Genomic DNA, 22,416 nt, shown 5'->3' on the forward strand with positions numbered 1-22,416 from the left:
TACTAAATCCACCTCTGCAATAGTGCTGTACACACCGGCGCGTAGGTCGGTGTGACTTACGTCGCTCAGTGGGGTGGCTTTTTTACACCCCTGAGCAACATAAGTTAAACCAACGTAAGTGCTAGTGTTTACAAGCCCTATGTCTTTATAGGCTGAAAGGCACGATGGCCATTTTGAAAGGGAGGACTGCTTGTCTAGGGATCAGAGCAATGGATCGGAACTCAGGAGTCCTGCATTCTATTTCCAACTCTGCCACTGACTTTCCATGTAGCTTTGAGCAAATGAATTCACCTACCGATTTTCCTAGCTGCTGTAAAGTGGGGATAATTTGGGTGCAGACAGGGATAAAATAATGTTTACACAGAACTCAGAAAGCACCATATAAATGGTAAGTGTTCTTGCTGTATTGTGGTTTTCTTTTGCTTGTGTCATCCTTAATAGGGAACCACCCAACAATTAGTCCCTGAGCATAAACTACCTTCTCTCTCCAGATTTAAAGGGAGCTTCAGCCAGTTTAGAGCACTGGAGCGCCAGCAAAACAAGATACAACAATTTTGATATTTTTCAGTTGAAAAACACACAAGTTTAAAGAAGAAACCCAACCCCTTCAGGACTTCTATAAACATATAAGAGGGGAAAACAGAGCATGTGTCCAGTTTCTCCCCCTCCCCCACCAGCAAGTCACACTAATGTTTGAAAAGGGCTTTGAGACCTGACAGCTGCCATACAGAAAACACACACGTTTTCCTTTCACTAAGGTTGGTGGACCACAGCCAAGGACTTTAGGATGTAATCATTGTTGCCCATTCTGAGGTTCAGAAGCTGTGATGGCAACTGTTTCTGAACAATAACATTAGACCAGGCTGTGGTGCTTTGGACCAACCCACCTCCAATTTATTTTTAAATATATTTAAATTCATATGGTCAATATCTCTTTTCATCAGACTCTTTTGCACTTACCTCCTAAAAGCCAGGGCTGGTCAAAAGTTTTCATTAAAACTGTTTTGACAGAAAATTGGATTTTAACTTCAATGAAACATTACACTTAACATTCCTGCTTTCTGCAGAGAGAGAGAGAAAAAAAAAAAGGATTTTTCTTTGAAAAAACAAAATCCAAACCCTAAAATATTTGATTTGGAAATGTTGTCGGGATGGCTTAAGGCAAACAGTAGTTTGATTGCTTCATGTCCCCATTCTCCACAGGCTAGGCTCTGTGGCCAGACTACACCTCCCATGTGCACTGCCTTCCCTCTCTAAGAGTAGGCTATCACCCATCATGGATGTCCAGTCTATAGAGGAGAATACACGCATGGGACGCCCACACAACAACTCCCATGATGCACTATGACAGCATTTCCAAATTGAAAATGTTCAGTTGTCAGATTAAATTTTGTGGAATTGGAATTTCCCCTGACTAAAAACCTATTTTTTTGACCAGCCCTACTAACAGATGATCTAGGGGAGAGGCACAAATGGCCGTTAAGCATCTGCCATTGTACCTTGAAAAATCTACCCTTTAGTCTTTTTTTCCTATCGAGTGCTGTTCCCTGTTTAGTTTTGGTTCATGAAGCAATTCTGGTTGGAGAAGCAAAATGAACGAGGATCTTCTTGTCTGGCACATCCGGGGTAAATTTGAAGCGTGTGGATGTAACTGGTTAAGTGACAATGATTCTTGCAACAGTCTTGACTATGAGAACTTAAAAGATAGAAGGAAAAATACAAGAAAGCCGAAATAAAGAAAATGCTGCTCAGTTCTCCACACACACCACACCCACGACTAGCACCACCAGACCATTGTGCTTCAAGTGCACAGCCAGGATTCAGCAGACAAATCAGTGCCCGGTCAGATGCCTTTTAGGGATTCAGCCCAAAAAAGGCAAACAGAAAATATCACACAGATCAAGAGGATTTTGTTTAAAACACTTTTAACGTTTGTCGGAGTTTTGTACAAATCAAAGCATCCCTTTAAAATCTCCATTATTACAAACATACAAAGAAACGACGTTATTACTACAAAACATCAGCTACTCAGTTGCATGATCAATGTGTCACAATTAAAAAAACCCAACATTGTATATACAAGGCCCTTCTCCTTCTATTATTATTTCTGTGTCCTGAGGGAAGCTAAGAAGCAAAGCCCTCATTTAAAAAAAAAAAATCCTATTGATACATTTCAGACTTTTTCTAAAAATATGTGAAGTATAAAATTAGATGGTTTTTTTTTTTTTTTTTCTGGCTGTCACACTCTGGCAGAGTGCAATGATTTCTTAGCATCCTGAAGTCTTTTTGAAAACCAAACCCAAAACCACGCGACAGTATCGGATGCTTCAATGTGCTCTTCCACGCTCAAAGCTAACAACGTCTGAAAAGTGCCATTGAATAAATTCATCTTAATAAAAAAAAATTGCAACTCTCTACTTAAAAAGATTCATAAAAACCCAGCTGGAGCAGCTAGCCCTGTCTCAAAGGGTCAGTGTCTCATCTCTTTCCATTTGGTGCCTGTCTACATTAAGGTCGTTTCCTTCCCCTACTCCCCTGAGGTAGGGTCTCCAACCCCTGAGCGCTCTCTCCACCTTGTGTGAACAGGGCTGGCCTCCGGGATTCCATGGAGTAACCTGGCCTGGAACCTGCAGACTTGAGAGCCCATCTGCACATTTCCCCCTAATGGCAGAGTGCTTTTTATCCCCCTCTAAGAGATGCCCTGAGGGCAGGGCTCAGACAGCTGCAGAGCTCAGCTCTCCTCTAATGAGGGTGGGTTGGGAGTACACATTCCAGCTGACCTTTCTGGAGCCGTTTATGGTCTCTTTGCTTCTGAAGTCAGACTGTTTCAGAAAAGCAGAGAACCTTCTCAGCTCTTTATCCTGCCGGCTTTTGTTGGGAATGGAGGTTGGGGGCTTCTCTGCCCAGCACCCAAGAAGCACTTCCTCCTTTGTGTCATTACTGACCTGACTGAACTCACTTCTTGAAATCAGCCTCATCCTGCATGTGACGTCAGTGAAGTGGGGTGGAGAGGAGACGATGTAAAAGGATCAACTGGATCCGGGACTGGGGAGGGGAGAGCATGTCTAAGACAGCCTCAAGCTCTCCTTCTGCCTTTACTGCAAAGCCAGAGAAGTTCGATTAGCCCAAGCCACTAACCAGAGCCCCACAGGGCCACCATACGGTGGTCAAAAGTGATCAAAACAGGCAGTTAGGTTTGCCAAGCCAATATTTCAAAAAAATCTCTAGCCCGGATTTTGGAACAGTTTTTGAAAGATCGCTTAACTGCTCCAGGCAGATCAGCGTGCTGCCCCCTGCTCGCTCTCTGGGGAAGGCAATTTCAGAGCTTCCCTTGAAAGGAGGAACAAAACACTTGAAAATAAAGCTCTCACCGTGCCCCCAAAGCTCTTGGCAAGCCTGAAAAACAGCCAACAACGGATTGTGCCTCAGCGCAGCAGATTTTAAACTGCAGAGACGGGTCTCCAACATAACAGGATCCCTGTTTTCTAAAGTATGACGTGGCAGTGGTAATACCTGTTTTCCAAACAGGTGTCTTCTGGAGACCAGTAGTTCCAGGGCCTGGGGACAGCAAGATGTGCGGGTACACCGCTCCCCGTGGATCACTGTGCTATATAACAGTATTCAACAGATATTGAAACCAGACACACTCAAACATGCTGTCGAAAGGCAACAGACACCAGGCGTTCCATCGAGTCCATAGCGATAGGAAAGTAACAAGACTGAGGTTTGGATTCCAGCCAAACAGACAGGCCTCCTGGGTTAATGCTGGGGAAGCTCCCAGTTTGTTTTAAGGGGAGGTTATTGCTCCTGACTTCTCAGGCTTTTTGCCCTTGGATAGGGCAGCTGCTTGCTTCAGGAGTTCTCTGTTCTTGGCCTGGAAACACAGTGAAAATGGGTATTTTAATGGCATGGATCATTGTTACCCAAGAACTACCTGGACAGGCACAGCTGGCTTCCTGGATGCAGACCAAAAGGGATGTAGAAGTTGCTGTACTGGATCAAACCAGCAAGTCCAGTATTCCGTTTCCACCAGCTGGCAACCCCTGACGCTGCAGAGGCAGGCAAATGCCAATGTACCTGACCAAACTAAACGGGAGGAGGGGGGAATTCCTTCCCGAGTGCTGCAGGCAATCAGCTTCCATCACAAAGCACAACAGATTACGGTGATTTTTCATTAGACAAGATAGGGAGGGACCTTTCAATTCCACGGGAAGTTGCCTGAGAAGCTTCCCTTTCCTTCCCCCATCCCCTTTCATTTTTTATTTGTGAGAAGTGCTGAATTAACAGCACTGGAGACCAAAGTCCACAGAACAAGGTGCAGGATGGGTAGTGGCAGTGCAAGTTCCCCCCACACTGAACCCCCAATCCTCTTCAACTCTGACCAACTCTAGGGGTGAGTGGCTCGATTGGTATTCCTGGCTGGTTTCGTTCTCGGCCTTTTTAGCAAGGCTGCCAATGTTACCAGGAAGCATTACTGCATTGGTGATTTCTGTGACACGAATCCAGGTCTCAGTGAACAAGAGACGAGACCGATGATTTCTCATCAATCACCAAACAGCCAGTGGGTAACAACTTTCAGTCACGACTAACTTAGACTGGATTCAAACCAGGCAACTAGAAGGGAAAGGCTCCATTGTATTACTACGCCGCCTCTGACCCCACTGCTCTCCAAACTCTCTGGCCTTCTGCTTATCTTGTTGATACAGCACAAGCTAATGATAGGTTTCTGCATGCAAAGCCAGATATGGCTGTTCTGGTTCAGTTTGCAAACTGCATTGAGTGGGCATGCAGGGTGCTAGAATGACCCTTGCCTACAGTTGAGAACTTGTGAGAGCCAAGTCTCCAGCTGCCCTGGGCAGATGCATCACAAACAAGAGAATGGAGGCTACAGGTATGCAGGGCTAGAGTGGAAAGGAATTTCCTCTGCCTCCTTCAGCTTTTAAGAACAGTGGGACCCACACAAACCTGAGCTCCCCCACAAAAAACAGGACATTAAAACAAATAAAAAAAATCTTAAAAGAGTGAACGCTTCCAGATGCCTGCTATACACTGCCACCATCTGAATGTTTATTTTGGAATCATTGGAGAAAAATTGTTTCCAAAACCTCTGCCAATGTTAGCTGAAGTTTTACACTCAGACACTGGAAAGACAAAAGTTCTGGGCTGTCTCATTTAGAGCTAAGTATAACACACCTCTCCACCCAGGAATGACAGGTGTACGCGGACAAGCCAGTTCAGTTATTGGATTCTTTTGACAGCTTTGGAGACTGAAGTCCTCTCTTCAGACACAGAACACGTACAGTACAAGCTGAGGCAGTGCCAGTTTCCCCACACGGTGCCCAACAGATGTGCTTCTGCCCTGATCTGGAGGGACCGTCTCAAGAGATAAAAGGAAGCTCGGTGTCCTTGGCTTCTCTGCTGAGACTTCCAACAAAGGCAACCAGTTTGTGGCAAAATGTAACGTGAACATTTGTCTACAAGGAACTGGAATGAGAATATCAACTCACTCTACACAGGCCACCTAACAGCCTGCAAAGGGGAACAATTTGGGTCACTTTGGAAGATTCAAGCAGACAACGTAAGAGGTCGCGGGCTCTAACTCCCATTACCAGCCCCACAAGCCATCCGGTCTCCTAATTTTTCATTTCTAAAAGAAGGTGTCTCAACCTATCCATAACATGACTGCTCAAAGCCTGGGATAGTCTTAGACAAATTAAGAAGTTGCATAGTGGACAGGAACTCACAAGCACGGATAGATTTCTGACAGCAACTGTAATCTACAAAAACCTGTCCTACCCTAATAATTAACTTGGGTGTGTGGTGATGGGGAAAGAACATTTTCTGCTGTGTCTTATCCGCACCTTTGTTTTTTTTCCCTTCATTGCTAGAGCTTTAGCTGATTGTAAACTCCAGACACAGTAATTAAGGAGATGAACTTTGCACCCCATATACGATTTCTTTCTTTTAACCAATTCCCTGTTGATCTACTGCAGACCAGAATCTACCCCGCTGATATACACTGTTTTCATGGCCTGACCAAAAAACAAATTTTTTGTTTTAAAAATGGACATTTCCTATAAGCTCACGGACTTCTTTACAATGATATCTATTTAGTCCAACAAAAAGCACTACTCTTTGTTTGTTAGGCTTTGTTCTCCTTGGCTACTGAGCTAATAAATCAAATCAGGAGCTCGGTGGTGCAATGGGTGGACAAATAGGCCTTACAGTCTTGACACCTAGATTCAAGCTTGACTTTGGTAATAAGTAAAATGTGTTTCATGGTTCCCATCCAGTTTGCAGAGGATACAACTATACTTTCATCTTAGCTCAAAGAGCCGAGAACAAAAAAACTGAGCCCAGGACGAGAATAGCAAGGGGGACTTTAAGGATTCAGGTGCTCTGCAGAGCACTGGGGGGAGGGGGGGGGAGAGTCCTATTCTAACAGGCAGTATTTCAGGTCAGGATTGAAAGGCATTAGCAGAGTTGTGTGGGTGGAAGGCTGAGAAGTGTCTGATCTAGGTAGTGTTCTCAGTCGCTCCAGCAAAGATCACAACTCAGCAAATTAGTATAGAAATGCCATCACCTGTAACTGCTCCATGACTTCCTTGTGTGTCTTCTCCATTTGGTTCATTTTTGCCCTCATCTGGGATTCCTGGTACTGCAGGTCGGCCTTTAGCTCTGTGATCTAAGGAGAAACAAGCAAACAGCTTTTGGATGAGTGAGGAGAAAAGGGACGTCTCCAGATTCCTTCAACCTGAACAGATGCCCTGCCCTGGAAAATGTCTCTGTAGAAGCCACCTTGGAGAAAGGAACATGTTCAGAGAGACACCATGTGGGTTAACACTGAGCTCCTGTAGGCCAAGGAGGGTTCAGAACATTTACTGCCCAACTACAGGCCAGAGGATTTGCACCAAGAGCTGAGGCTGACACCAAAGGTGGGACCCAGGCAGGGTCCCAGCATGGGTGCATCCTTAGTAACCCCAGTGCAATCTGTGACTCTGGGCAATTAATCTGCGGCCTGATTTTCAGAGGGGCTGACCCCTCTGATAGCTCTTATTCATTTTTGCCCTGCTGAGCACCAACAGGCCACTAACCATTCTGTGCCTCAGTTTCTCTCTCTGTCAAATGGAGATAATGATACTTACCCACCTGAGCACGGGGTTTGTGGGAGTGGATTAATTACCATTTGTCGCGTGCTAAGTAAGGTATGACTGTTATTAGGAATACTTTGAGTCAGAAAGATGATTCTCACACCATGCTGTGAAAGCAGCCAGAGCTGAGGTGCATCAGGAGAGCTGCCTAGGACTCAGGACTGCCAAAGCAGAGGGTACCACAAGTGGGGAGTAAGGCTTGTCTGAGCCTTGCCTGCTCTCCCTATGCAAACAGAGCACCTATGGGCTTTCTTGGACTCAACCCCACATGCAACCTACCTGCCTACTGCCATTTCTTGGACTGCAGCAGTGGTCAGGCCCTGGCAGCACATAAGGCTGGGCACACTGGGAGCACAAGGCAAAGGAAAAAGGGGTAATGTTCATTGCGTGGCAGTGGATGGGCAGAATTTGATACTCTCTGCAATCCTGGCCCACCCACCTCCAAACAGCCAGAAAGCCACCTTCCTTCCTGCCACAGTGCCTGGCTCTTTAACCCTGGAAATTAACCAGCTTGCAGACAACACCCACTTAGGAGTTAGCTGGTTTTCACAAGGCTAACAAGACAGACACTGTACACACGTGCAAGGTAAAGACCTTTAAGTAAGTTGTCCATAATTCCCTCTGCAGTTTGTGTGTGGAAGCGGTCCAGGGCTGTACCTTCTTCTCTTTCTCCAAGATCATCTGATCTTTCTGGTGCAGCATCTTTTTCAGAGTGGCCACTTCTTCCTTTAGCTGGGCGATAATAACGAAATGGTCCGTGCCAGGGGAGTCCAGGGCAAGGTCTGGAGAAAAGCTGCAAGAGAGAGAAGGGAAAGAATCTCATCACACACCCTTCTACTCACCAGTACATGGAAGCCCTTTCACAGATGACATCGCAGATAGTGACATCTGAATAACCTCATCCATTCGAAGGATGCATAAGGTACCTACGACCTCGTAACCAGACACCATGGGAATTCAGAGATAGTTGCATGGCATGATGGCTGATGTCCTGATATGCAATACAATTTGTATCTTGACAAGTTTAATATTAAGTGTTCAGTAAGAAAGGACGGGGGACTGTTAGGGATGTTTTCAACCACTAGCCACTGTCTGAGACTACCTTTACTTGCATGGAAATGATCCATTTTCAAACCAAGAGGTGTGGAAAAGCAATCAATGAGTTAATGAAACTTTATGCTGCAATCACCTAGGAACCCTTATTTAGGTCACAGGGAATCCAGGGCAGTGGGAGAAAACCTTTCACTAAATGCAAATCGGGGCCCTGGTAAACAATGGAACAAGAAAAAGAAACAAATTAACCCCCTAACGTAAACAAACAATAGAAAGCGCACACAGAGGTTACAGCCAAAGTTATCTCAGGGGGAAACAGGAAGAGATGCACTGGGCTTTTTGTATTTTGATTCCAGCCATGGCACAATGATTTGGGGAAAAGCTTCATTACCACATCAAAGGACTATTCAGGAAGAGAGAAGGAGTGAAGGGAAGATATACACATCCTTCTGGGATACCACTCACACACCCTCAGACATTATGAATCTAGCTGGCTGGCTGACAGCTTGTTTGGGTGAGAGGCACACACTCCCCATCTCTGATAAAGCAGGAAGTCTCTCTATGAACTACCAATGTTCTCTGCAGCTAAGTTTATTATTGTGTGTATTGCAATAATGCCTGGGAGCCCCAGTTGTGGACCAGACCCCCCATTGTGCTAGGCGCTGTACAAACACAGAACAAAGAGATGGTCCCTGCCACAAGTATCTACCTAGCCACCACCTTCTGTACTGTTTAGTCTGTCTTTACAATATGTCTAATAGTTACCCTTTGGTGCTAAGGAATAGCGTTTCCCAATATTACATGCTATTGTTACTGTATACATTATTTGAAAATTAATAATAAATAATGCAAGTGTCTCACCTGGACTATATATTTGGACTGTGCATTCGGCCCAAGTATTGATAGAGTCTAAGGCAAATGCAGTGTGGCCTGGTATACTGAAGGCCAAGGATCACTAGACTATAAATGTAACTGTTACTGACTCAGTCTGTGGCCTGAGACAAGTTACACCACCTGTGCCTCGGTTTCCCCATCTGTAAAATGGGAATAAGAATATCTGCTGCCTGCCTCCCAAGGGAGTTTCTGCAGTACTATGAAAAGACAGAATCTAATTGGACATAGTTTGAATGATGGGACAGGGTCTCTGGGATGTGATGGAGAAAGGCTTTTCCTCCCTTATGTGGTGTGGTGGAGAAGGATCCCTATTGGGAATCCAAGGGGAGAAATTCAATGAAGGGAGTTGTGCAGGTCATAAAAGTAACAGGACAGCCTTGCTGGGATGGGAAAGAAGTCCTGGCCAGGGAGGAAAGGGAAGCTGAATACTGCAGGTCTGTGGGGGTTTATCTGCATTAGAGAGTCTTATTGTCATAGAACATGTTAACTAACATGATGTTGAATGCTTGGTATAGACAAGGAGATGTATTTAACTGCATGTCAGCTGGCTGGGGTTAACCCTATGGTGGAACCCCTAATGTTATACATAGCCAGTCTTTGTCTATACTGAGCCTTTAACATTGTGTTAGTTAATACGTGTTCCAGCACAACGTAATTTCTGAGCGTAGACACGGCTCTTGCACATGCAGTAGAGGAGACTACCTGTTCTTAAAACTGCTCGCCTATCGACCGTCGTAGGCAGCCATCCCCAACGAGAGCCTGCACCCCATAACATTGTAACGGGCTACTTCTCTGCAATGGGACATGCAGGGACCAGATTGGAGTGAGGGAAGCAAAGCAGCCTCCAGCACCTTTATACACAATGCAGGAATGTCACTCTGAGCATCTCCACTCTCTGAACAAGAGCTTCAGGCTTCCACACACCACATAGACGTGCTGGGGGAGAGAGAGAGCAGAGGACAGCAAAAACTAAGATACTCTCTGTGGAGGGAGAGCCAAGTTTCTTCCCTGAATTGTCTGTTTACAAGTAAGTCCTTGCCTATCTTATTCCATTTCTTGGCCACGAAGGGCTCACGGAATCATAGAAAAGCGGGACTTGAAGGGACCTTGAGAGGTCATCAAGTGCAGCCCCCGGTTCTGAGGCAGGAGCAAGGAAACATTAACCATCCCAAAAGATCCAACCTGACCTCTAAAACTTCCAATGACAGGGATTCCACAACCTCCTTTAGAAGCCTAGTCCAGTGCTTAACTATCCTTATAATTACAAAGTTTTTCCTAATATCTCACTTCAATTTCCCTTGCTGGGGATTAAGCCCATTACTTTTTGTCCTACCTTCAGTGGACCTGGAGAACAATTTTTATAACAGCCCTTAACATATTTGAAGACTGTTATCAGGTCCCCCTTTAGTCTTCTTTTCTCAAGACTAAACATGCCCAATATTTTTAACCTTTTCTCACAGATCAGGTTTTCTAAACCTCTTATCATTTTTGTTTCTCTCCTCTGGACTCTCTCCAGTTTGTCCCCATCTTTCCTAAAGTGTGGCACCTAGAAATGGACAGAGTCCTCCAGCTGAGGTCTCACCAGCTGGGTAGAGTGGGACAATTACCTCCCCTGTCTTACATACAACACTCCTGTTAATATACCCCAGAATGATATTAGCATTTTTCACAGCCGCATCACATTGTTGACTCATTCATTTTGTGATCCACTATAATTGCTGAATCCTTTTCAGCAGTACTACCACCAACCCAGTTATTTCCCATTTTGTAATTGTGCATCTCATTTTTTCTTCCTCAGAGTAGTACTTTGCGCTGGTCTTTATGGAATTTCATCTTGTTGATTTCAGACCAATTCTCCAACTTGTCAAATTTTGAATTCTAATCCAGTCCTCCAAAGTGCTTACAACCTCTCCCAGTTTAGTGCCATCTGTAAATTTTATAAGTATAATCTCCACTATATTTTCCAAGTCATTAATGAAAATATTGACTAGTACCAGACCAAGGACAGACCCTTGCAGGATCCCACTAAATACATCCTCCCAGTTTGATAGTGAACCACTTATAACTACTCTTTGAGTACAGCCTTTCAACCAACTGTGTAACCACCTTATAGTAACTACATCTAGACCACATTTGCCTAGTTGGTGTGTGATGTCAAAAGCCTCACTAAAATCAAGATATATCACATCTACTGCTTCCCTCCATCCACTAAGCCAGTAACTCTGTCAAAGAAGGAAATGTGGTTGATATGGCATGATTTTCTCTTGACAAATCCACGCTGGCTGCTCCTTATCGACCTATTATCCTCTAGGAGCTTGCAAATTGATTGTTTAATAATTCGTTGCGGTATCTTTTCAGATATTGAAGTTAGGTTGACCAGTCTATAATTCCCTGGTCTTTGTTCCCCTTTTTAAAGATAGGTTCTATGTTTGCCCTTCTCCAGTCCTCTGGGACCTCATCTGTCCTCCAGGAGTTCTTAAAGATAATCACTAACGGTTCCAAGTTTGCTTCATGAATCCTGCTGTATCCCAAGATAATAAACATTGCCAAGAGATTCAGACTTCCCATGGCCACCCACTCAGGAAATTCTGCACTCCCTGGTTTGCTCCTGGGCAAGAGTACTTATTAAGGCAGAAGAGGAGACTGGAAGAAAGACCCATCTGCTCTCCTCAGCAGAGAACAAAAGGGAGAGATCTTGAGACTGTTTTAAAGAGAGGTTCTCATCCTATTGCATCATTAACAAATATTGGCAAGTCACAGGTAAAGACGGAGGCCCCAAACTGAAAAAGAGCCTCAACTCACCCTTGAGTTTGGTGCCTAGAAACAGACAGGGGGGGGGGGGGGTAATTATGCAGGTGCAAACTGTGAGTATATTTCAGAGTGGCCAGGCATCTGCCTATCTGATCTGTGTGCACAATCAGGTACTCAGAGGTCCAACTGCTGTAACATGCCTCTGCAATTACTTCAAGGTGAAAAAAAAACAGAGGGTACTTTTTTAAAATCATGTCAATAAGAGAAGGGTTTCTTTTCCCTGTCTTGAGTGAATCTCAAACCTAACTTCAAGTTAGGAGTGGAAGCTACAAAGTTAGCTACAAAATTAGAAATAAAACTGAAAAACAAACAAATACTTTTTTGTAAAAAAAGTGCCTCTTAAGAAGTCCAACCAAAATATACCCCTGACATATACAAACTGTGGTACAATGATCCCTGCACACTTTAGGGAAGGCCCAATTCTGGGGTTGACACACCTTTCCTATAACCAATGCCTTTCTCAGGGATGATGTTTCAGTTGTTTGGAGACATTGCTACTAAAGTCAGGCTGGTTTAAAGGGTCAGCATTCAAATTACACTAAAAATAACTTAGAAATTTCCTCCCAACTATGAAAAATCTGCCTAAACAAGTATTTTCTAAACGGAAATAGTAGCTTGGCCTAAGGTTGAACTAACTACATCAAGGCAGAAGCAGTTCACCCCAAACCACCCTCTCCGTGTCTTCAAACTGAGTACTTTACGTATAAGCACAGAAATTTTGTGCATATGGGAATATTTTTATTTAATAGCATTTGCTGCTCAGTATTCCCTCAGGACAATATGGGTGAAATATGTCTCTCTTAGGGCTCACCTACAAGGATCAGATAGATGGTTTTATGATCTTTCTGTGCTAAAGACATGGCCCAGGGGTATAGTGAGTCAGCATACTAGCTTTTCACGTCTTGGAATTGGACTCTGTCAGTGGTCACAAGTGAAAGGAGTATTGGTGTTTTAATCTAATCCACTGTGAACATTTGTCTATATCGTAAGACCACATTGAGACAGATATGGCAATTTCATGCAATATCCTTGAAAAACCTTATTGAATTAAGTTTAAGTAACTTGGGAGTCCATTGTATTAAGTTTAAGTAACTTGGGAGTCCATTGTATTAAATGCAATGATTATGTATTATCATGGGCTGAGACTGCATGTAACCTCTCTTGGGGAAAGAGATGATGTGAACCCTGGGAATGTTATGAACTTCAAAGGACTGTACTGAACAATGGCCTTGACAAGGACTTTTGGGACAAAGTGTCAAGTGGTTTGCCAGGGGAATCTCTAGCGGGAGATGAATGCAAATTCCCCACCACTGCAATGCAAAAGCCCAGCCTTTTAAAGCTAGGCTCCAGCAGAGAACTACTGTCTGCTGATCACCTTTTCCCAGAGTCTCAAGATCAAAGGCCCAAGGAAAGGATAGACTAAACTATTCACTTGTGTGCTAGTTCTGAGCTAAGGCTGTTATCAACTTGTAACCACGGGGAAAACTCCTACCAGAAACTCTGCTGGAGTTGGGGAGTGATCTATGGTAAGCTTATTAGCATGCATGTAGGTTCTTTTATTGTTCTTAATGTGTTTTCTCTGTAATGTTTTCACCTTCGAGCAAAATGCAGATGCTGACCTGGTTAGGCAGTCTGGCTTGCTGGGGATATCACAGTGAAGGCAGAGAACTGTGCAGCCTGGCAAAACCCACTCAGGAAGGAGAAAGACATGGGTCTCTGCCCAAGAGAGGTGACAGCTGTGGAGTTGGGAGCCTACAGTAGGTGCTCTTAAGGAACCATGGAGGGGGAATACAGGTGTAATTGACCGGAACCATGACACATTTGGGAAGCTATGGGCTGGGTGCAGTGGGCCGGGATTGAGGTGCTCTGGCACACCTTTTTGAGGTGGCTCAGGATTGGACTAGCAACAGGTGCTCAAGTCAAGGTGGGGAACACACCATCAGAGTCTTTGGGAGTGGAAGAGCAGTGAACTGAGTGAGGGCCTCTGTCAGAGTTGTGGGACTCGGTAAGGTTGGATTTGCTGCAAGGCAGTGTTGAGTTGCACTGACAGAGCTGGGTGGTGACGATACCTAACTTCAGCCTGTGCCACGCTCAGCCTTGCCGCTCCCCGCACAGTAGAATTCACCCCCCAAGTTAACCATCAAAACTCCAGGATGAGACTTTTTAAAATAAATAACTCAAATGTCCCTCAACAATCCCCAATACACGTGTGATAGAACATGATCATCATCAACTCAGAGATACTAAACACAAACCTACAAAGCCCACAGAGAGAGTTCAGCAGCTAAACGCAACAGAGGAGTTCCCACCTGCATCCACCAGGATGGAAAGCCCCCAAAAGGGAAGAGTAGAGATAAGCTGGACCACGAAGGGGTTACTACCAATTCACTGAGCCCAAGAACACACAAAGTTTGCCTAGAGCCCAAGGCCAGCACTTATTCTGCATAAAGACGCAGCTGCCCTCAGCTCTAACACAGAGGAGTCACCCATGTAGAAGCAGTCTCTGTGAGCCATACCTCTGAGTTAAAGATAGGGGCAGCTGCATCATAGAACTTAACTATTGTTTGGAATATCAACAAGGAATTACAGCCCCAGGATTAAACTACACTAGCCACTAAGTGCTACTGTTGGCCTACAGCAACAGAGTCATATTTAAAATGGCTGCAACTTATGTCTTGGACAACACAGAGCCCGCTGTTGGAGCTTAGGAGCAGTAGTTATAATTAGGTATAACTTATTAATGGGATTTCCCTAAGACTAGAGTAAGTTTGTGGTGAGGATCACAGCCTAGCAAGGCTTTAAAGTGAGAACAAGATACGGTACAAGAGTAAACTGAAATGAAGTCATTTGAATTATTTATCATTTGCTACATTTTTTTTTTTAAATGGATTAGGACATGGAGCCTTTTTGCTTCCAGGTAACTTGTGAGCAAGCTTTGTTACCGGCTAATGGCTGCTAGATAGTTTATGTGAAATGAATTAAAGAGGCTCACTCCAGTTCCTAGCGAGCAGGTATTTTAAAAGTTCTACCATCACAGGTGGCACTGTCCTACAACACGGTTGGCAGACACAGCAAGGTTGAGGTGTACTGGTAGAGGGTAGCTTGCAGCGCTACTGCCTGTGCTGTACCTGCTCTGGCCAGGGGGAGGTGGCGTTCAATCTCCAGTCAATCAGCATTACGCTCAGTTTAAAGAACTGTGCAACCGCTAAAAGAATTCTTTAAACTCAGTTTCATACTTTGGCATTTCTTACATCAATAGCCACAGACAATGGGCTAACAGGTGTCCTTAGGACAGAGGTGATTTGGAGTTAAATGATGAACAATTGAGATGGACGGTGAGCGCTTTACCAGTGACTTCAACAGACTTAATAAGACTCTCCGGCACTAATGAGCCTACGCTGTGCTCTATGTTCCCAATTCAATGCAGTTTGGAAGAAGAGCCATCGATAGGGACAGTTTCCATATGTGAGACAATTCCCAGGGCAGGAGGGCAACCGGGGGTGGGAGAAAACGATAGGTGATCTCACTTCAGGACGTCAGTGCCTTGAGAAACAGGATAATGATGGGCACCGGGACTCTGTTGGGAAGCAGCCCACTGCACCAACACGGACGGGGCACTCTGGGTAGGGGGGCAAAGCATCTCGGGAGAGGAAGGAACGCTGAGAATCAGAGAGGAAAGGGAGGAATGAAAATATGCATGTACAAGAGTGTAAAAAAAAAATATCCATCTCATTCTCTCCTTATACAGCTAGTGAGGTCCGTTCTGCTGTTTCTGCTTCATGCAAGCTCTGATGTCAATGGGAGCTGCATGCATATAGCAGTGGCAGAATCGGATCCACCGTGTTCAGAGGAAGCTGTTTATCACTTTCCCTCCCCCAGGACACGGGGGAGATAAGATTTCTATCTATAGTCTCTCATCTAATGATTGTCTCCCTGCATTCTATTCTTTATTCTGACTGCAGCCTAGCTTTTATTCTAATAGATAAGGTTCTAGCCCGGGAGAGCCCAAACTGCAGACCACAGCCCCATCATGCAGCCTGTGGCCACGCTTCCCCTGTCACTGCAGGGTGAGGATAAAGCTGATCTAGGCTGCAGGTTGTAATTGCTGGTGAACTCAACCAACAAGCAGTTTCTAGTAGGTACAAACATAGGGCATCTTTTGATTTTCAAGCGTACATTTAGGTGCCAGGTAGGCTTGGCCTGTGGGGTCCCAGAAAGCTGCTAATGCAGCCCTTGCAGTCCCAATGTTTGAGAGCCCCATTCTATCATATAAGCATCCTGCTAGTTGCACTGAATTCTCTCTTACACAAACTTAAACGAGAGCACCCACTGGCATCTTCCCCAACCAACTGGCTCACCTGTCACCATTGGCTGATATGGCTTCAAACTTGGGTTTCTTCTTTGGAATTTCGTTCTGAATAGAGGAGGTGGATAAGGTTTTCTGGCTATGAAGGAAAAACAATGAAGATACATGTCAGAACCTAAAAGGCCTGCGAATCAGAGACTATCTGGAAACAAGAAAGGGGCACAGATAACTATCACCTCCCACTAAAACACACCCACAACAAGCTTAGAGAGAAGAGAGCTCCAAGCATAGCGATGACCAGATACAAGATCATTCCTTAAAGAGAAACTAGAGTTTATTTTATACAATGTGCCAATCAAACCTCTAGGCTCATGATCATTCAATGTTCAAAACCGTGTATTTTAAAATAAATCTAAGTTGACCCAATATCAACAAGAACTGTAATACACTCCGCAATGCACAGAAAAGGGTACCTTCCCCAATCAGCTCACCCCACTGAGAATACCACAGCAGCAGCCCCCAGATGTTCAAACTAGGGAACATCACCAAGAGTCTCCTAGGTGATCTCAGCTGCAGTGTTTAATCTGAATCAGTCAATTTTGAATGCTGGGGAAACATGTCTAGTGGTCGAGTCAGGAGTCCTAGCTCTGCCAACTGACTTGCCGTGTCATCTGGGACAAGTCATTTCCCTTTTTGTACCCCAGTTTCAGTCACCCGGAAGAGCAAGGCTACTGAATGAGTTAATGCACTTCTGTCATTAATTTGACAAATGCAGTTTAGCTTTAATTATTTGAGAAAACAGCATAATATCAGTAAACATTCTGTAAAACAGATCTCACTATAGAGTTGTCGCACGATTAGGAGTTTAGGTCAGAACTACTGGGTTTGCATATTCATGAAGTCAGAATTATCCAGGCTTTACGAAAAAAGATGTACAACGATGTTAAAAGTCACCACAGCTACGCAGTAGTGAGGTCCAAGACACTTCTCCCACTTTTGTTGGAAGTGGGGCTGATGAGTTTGAAGCAGTCAGCCCTCCAGCGGGAGGAAAGTGCTAGAACGGAGCATCTATGCGGCATTTACATGCAAGTTAAAAGAAATTAAATTAAAATAAATTAATGGAGATATCCTATCTCCTAGAACTGCAAGGGACCTTTGAAAGGTCATCGAGTCCAGCCCCCTGCCTTCACTAGCAGGACCAAGTACTGATTTTGCCTCAGATCCCTAAGTGGCCCCTTCAAGGATTGAACTCACAACCCTGGGTTGAGCAGGCCAATGCTCAAACCACTGAGCTATCCCTCCCCCCCCAGTTACCTGTTGTAGTGGCTGCCACCGCTGAGCCTGCTGAACTGCTCCTTCTCTTGCAGGCTCGTCCGTGAAGAGCTGCTTAGATGTTTGCGTTGCTCTTTGGTCTTCTGTAGGACCCGTTTGTAGGACAATGTACACAGCCAGCACAGCAGCTTCCCGTCCACCTGAAAGGCAAGGTAGGAGTCAGAGGATTTTATCTTGCTTCCTCCCCACATCCCAAGCACGAAGTAGACACGTAGCCTGATGGCAACTTCAGATCGACCACCCTCAGGATTTACAGACACAAGATATGCAGTCTCAAACAACACACAGGCAGTGACTCGAGGGGTCCCTGATGTGGTTAGAAAGGGTGTTGACTCATTCAGCACTGCCAGTGCAACCAGCACAGTCACAGTGATAAAAACTTGGCACAGCTACCATCTGTTCTGAGCTGACACTTCCTGGCTTGTTTATATCGCATGTTCCCCATGACATTGTAGAGTAAGAAATCACATCCGGTGCAATTTGGGTTTTTATAAACACAAAGCTCAACACCTGGACCTCCAAGGCACATGCTTTGGGAACCCGAACACTAATACTCTATGCCAGTGGTTTTCAACTTTTTTTCATTTGTGGACCCCTAAAAAATTTTGAATGGAGGTGTGGATCCCTTTGGAAATCTTAGATATAGTCTGTGGACCCCCAGGGGTCTGCAGACCACAGGTTGAGAACCACTGTCCTATGGTAACAACAACCTTTTGTGGATCCCTTAAGGATTAGACACAGTCTGCCGACACCAACAGGTCCACAGACCACAAGTTGAAAACTATTGCTCTAAAGGGGCTTTATCAAGATGGTGGGAACTATTTATATAGCATCCAAAACTGCAGGCCTGGGGCTCATGTGAAATCCACAAAGACTTATGCATATGCTTAACTTTGGGACAATTCACAGTATGTAAAGTTCCCTTTATCTCTACCACCCGTTTTGGAGTGGGGTCCCTTTTCACTTGTGTGAGCATCTACACTCAGTCCCGTTCAGAATAAGACCTGATCAAGGAACCACAGTGCTGAAAATATAAAGTAATCCAATGAACTTAGTGTTTTAACATCTCTCATTGCAAATGTAAATTCTTGAGCTGGCCAGAAAATACTTTATAGCTGACATGTTACTGTTGCTGAGATCCTGTGACTCTGTGCAGAAGATGAACAGGCTATTACTGTGGTTAGCTTTTTCACCTTTTCCGTCCCCATTTTACATAGAAACTCACCTTCTTTCTATCATCCTTCCTGTCGAATGCACACTGTTGCTTGCACTGTTCACAGGAGAGGGGTGGCCCATACTTCTTCTCTGAGTTCGTACAGCGCTGGCACTTGTTGCCAATAAATGCTGCTATTATGTTGCAGTACTGGCATGGTTTTGGCTTTAAAAAGAAGGACCGATACTGTACAGGTTAGCAATGCTTTGTAAATACATGGCACATGTGCATTTTTCTATCACTCAAACACTCATCTTCATAGTGACCCAAGAATTGTACATGCATCTAGATAAGCTAGTGATCAGGCATCCAAACTAATTGCAGTATATGTGATTGGCCAGGATACCTGAACTTATACCGACTTCTGCATAAGGTGTCATGGGATCTTTAATGACAAGTGGTCAGGACCTAAGCTTCAAACCTCATCCTAAAGAGAAGAAACGTTTCTTCCAGTTTCCTGGTCAAATTTCAATTTAGGTGATCACATTCTGACTTCTCTAAATCCCCCATTTAGTTTCAACTGGATATGGGATAGGTCACTTGCTGTCCTGCCATTCACCATAAAAAGAGTGTCTTATGTTTCACCCAAAAGGACACTGCATTTCAGTAGTGGGTGAGGTAACCCCTATGCAGCCAGGCTGTAACACATTTTCGGATGAAAGACAATGGAAACAGCCTTATAATTACGAGGTGGATGGGAGAGTCCCCGGCACTTACCGTTCCATAGAGCTTCACGTTCTGAGCACATTTCTTGCATATTGTGTTGGTTTTACTATTAAAACAAAAGATTAAGAAAAAGCAAGAATGAAGTATAACTTTATCAGCAATATCTGGGTATAGATTAAGCCCTTTGCGCTTGAGAGCTAAGTTTCCCCTAACCATACAGCTCTCCTGACAGGATATTTGTATTCACGTTCACTAGTGGCTTTTATATCAAATGTATTTGCTATCCCTGCCTGGTGATGATAATCTACCAGAGTGAGGTATTCTTGAAAGACAGCATTTTCATAAGGCAGCCCCTTTAATTTAATTAAGGCCTCAGCCTTTCATTTCAGCACGTATTTGCTCACTTGGGATTCTGGTCACCAACAAAACGAGTTAGTTGGTCACCAACTAATCTGCTGTGGACATTTACCCAGCATTAAACCACATGACCTAGCACTAGTGATAATCTCTGTACCGGAGAGGGCAAGCACTAGAATAGCAGGATTGATGCAGATCAGGACCCCTATATGCAGGATAGAAAACAGGGAACCACCTTGCACAGTGCCTGTATGAAATATGCTCAACGGGATCGTTGGTCCCTCTTCTTCATATATTCACAAAAATGAAATTAAAACCAAGCAGAAAACCATGTTTACTGCTGCAAATGCAGAAGGACAAGACAGGTATTTACGCTACAGCACAGATAATAAGAATAATTTTTGCATGCCAAAACACAGAAGGTGAACAGCTTCCAGGAGCACCCAGGCACGTCACTGAAAGATACAGCCAAGCACCACCCAGGAAGAAATGCCACACACCATGCTGCAAAATCAAGAGCACAGAATGTGTCTGCCTGACAGCGATTGGGCCTATGATTAGAGCCTCATCAAAGGGCACAATACTGGCCCCTACAAGCACTCAGATGACGTAGGACAGAATGTTGGATCATTGAAGGCAGAACACCAGGGTCATAATGAGGATTTCAAGGAATGGGCTGCTGTAACCAATTGGCCTATGGGTTATGGACACAAAGAATCACCAGTGGAAGGAGAGGAGGACAGGAATTTAGTTTCAGAAACATTTTACAACAGAAAATGGGAGCGGAGAGAAAGGATGGCTCAGGGCTTTAGGTAACAGGATATGAAGCCTTTCACCTTTAGGTTGCCAGTTCATAAACAGCATAGGCCACTAGTTGCCCAAAGCTATTACCAACTGATGGTTGCTCATTGGCTTATGTGAAATTAGTTTGGTGGCTCTCAGTCTTGTTCCCACATTACATGCCCTGTCCCAATTGGCACTAACATACCAAGTTCACTTTCTCAGCAGAACTCTCAAGGCCACCAAACTATCTCCTTAGTCTTTCCGGGCTGATACCTAAAGATCAGGGTGAAGTTACTTTAGTGGGCCAGTGTGTGTGAAGCTTGTACCGGTACTGCTTCTGCTGTACCTGTTCTATGGAAAATTTCAGTTTCCAGAGCTGTCAATAAATGCTAAATTCACATATAGAAAAGGGGACCTTGTTGAGAGAATCCAGATGCTGAAGTGGGACCATTTTGGATATGTATTAAAGAAGCAGATACCAACTATTTTTTATTGTCCAGTGTTTAAGCTTTGCAGAGATTTACCTTTCCTGTTGGAATTCGGTCCTACAGTAAGTGCATTTGACAATGGGATGCGCAATTCGACACTCCTGCAGCAAAAAGTAGAGTTAGTGCTTCTACCACACACGCTTCCCAAAGACTCAACAATCCCCCCCACCCCCAACACAACAACAGAACAGCTTGGACAAAGCAGAGGTATTCTTCACAGCAATGGCCATGGACCAGTCATCCTGCAATCACTCCTCCCAGGGCCCCCCCAGGCCCCCGCACTCCTCCCAGGGCCCCCCATCCCCCCAGGTGCCCCCCACTCCTCCCTGGGGTCCCCCCATCCCCCACTCCTCCCAGGCCCCCCCAGCCGCCCCCCCACTCCACCCAGAACCCCCCCAGGTGCCCCCACTCCTCCCCGGGGTCCCCCCAGGCCCCCCCACTCCTCCCAGGCCCCCCCATCCCCCCAGGTGCCCCCCCACTCCACCCAGAACCCCCCCAGGTGCCCCCACTCCTCCCCGGGGTCCCCCCAGGCCCCCCCACTCCTCCCAGGGCCCCAGGTGCCGCCCCCCCCGGTGCCCCCACTGCTCCCCGGGCCCCCATCCCCTCCACTCCTCCCAGACCCCCGAGTCCCCCAGGCCCCGCCCCCGGACCTTGCAGAGCTGCTGCCCCTGGCTCAGCGCCTCGAAGGAGAAGCGCTGGTGGCACTTGGTACAAGCGTAAAGCGCCGCCATCCCGCCGCCCTCACTGACAGGCGCAGCCTAACCCGGGACGGGCGGTCGGGCAGCCGCGAGGCGGGGCTGCCACACCCGTCGCCGCCATTGGCTCTCGGTAACGCCGCTCATCGGGCGCGGCGCGCGGTCCGACGCCGTCTCGCGGCGCCCATTGGTTCTCCGGAGTGCCACTCCTGTGTGAGGGGGCGGGGCACGTCGAGGGCCTTCGGGTTGGGTAGAGCGGGAGTGTTTACGTCCCCGGCGAGTTCTCCCATCCGGGGTGGGGACGGCGCGGTGACGTCACCCCTGGCGCGTCCCGGGGGCTCCCTGCAGCAGCCGGCCGCTCACGCGAGGGGAGGAGGCCTCGCAGAGGCGGAAGTGTCCCAGAAGCCCCCGCGCGCGCGATGGCGACCGGGAGCCGTAGTGGGGAAGATCAGTTAGAATGAATGAATGAGGGCTGCTCAGCTGGGTCTGCAGGCTTCCGGGGGGGGGGCGAAGGATCGGGGAGGGAACAGATGGAGGGGGTAGATGTGGGGGGGGGTAGATGGGGAAGGGGCTGGGGGGGAAGGGGCCAGATGTGGGGGGAGGAAGAGGGGGTGGGTAGATGGGGAGGAAGAGGGGAGCAAATTGGAGTGGGAGGGCAGGTGGGGGG

General features: G+C 45.9%; 1 protein-coding gene across 4 annotated transcripts; it reads right to left on the reverse strand.

The window, feature by feature from the left end:
• Window positions 1-1,908: 1,908 nt before the first annotated feature.
• Window positions 1,909-21,870, reverse strand: FAM76A (family with sequence similarity 76 member A). 4 transcript variants are annotated; one of them, XM_054011605.1, is made up of 10 exons: window positions 21,705-21,870; window positions 21,091-21,155; window positions 19,478-19,532; window positions 18,773-18,925; window positions 17,530-17,687; window positions 16,268-16,354; window positions 15,437-15,568; window positions 7,746-7,944; window positions 6,584-6,685; window positions 1,909-3,874 (listed from the first exon to the last, which is right to left on the reverse strand). In XM_054011605.1, exons 1-10 carry the CDS (start codon window positions 21,783-21,785, stop codon window positions 3,788-3,790), a joined length of 1,119 nt encoding a protein of 372 aa, XP_053867580.1. In that variant the 5' UTR covers window positions 21,786-21,870; the 3' UTR covers window positions 1,909-3,787. The 4 variants fall into 4 exon arrangements, with proteins under 4 accessions (XP_053867580.1, XP_053867581.1, XP_053867582.1 ...); XM_054011606.1 differs by having other exon boundaries at window positions 7,809-7,944; window positions 21,705-21,858; XM_054011607.1 differs by lacking the exon at window positions 15,437-15,568 and having other exon boundaries at window positions 21,705-21,868.
• Window positions 21,871-22,416: the final 546 nt, after the last annotated feature.

The sequence above is a fragment of the Malaclemys terrapin genome, chromosome 22 (assembly GCF_027887155.1).
Source record: "Malaclemys terrapin pileata isolate rMalTer1 chromosome 22, rMalTer1.hap1, whole genome shotgun sequence".
Classification (NCBI taxonomy): Eukaryota; Metazoa; Chordata; order Testudines; family Emydidae; genus Malaclemys; species Malaclemys terrapin.

What these genes read in the sequence shown, in the direction of transcription:
- FAM76A (XM_054011605.1), bottom strand. Translation starts at nt 21,785, where the DNA reads ATGGCGGCGCTTTACGCTTGTACCAAGTGCCACCAGCGCTTCTCCTTC. An exon ending in ACGTGAAGCTCTATGGAACG is followed by an intron (nt 18,926 to 19,477) that starts GTAAGTGCCGGG and finishes TTCTTTTTAAAG; the next exon opens with CCAAAACCATGCCAGTACTG. An exon ending in GGAAGGATGATAGAAAGAAG is followed by an intron (nt 17,688 to 18,772) that starts GTGAGTTTCTAT and finishes CTTGCCTTTCAG; the next exon opens with GTGGACGGGAAGCTGCTGTG.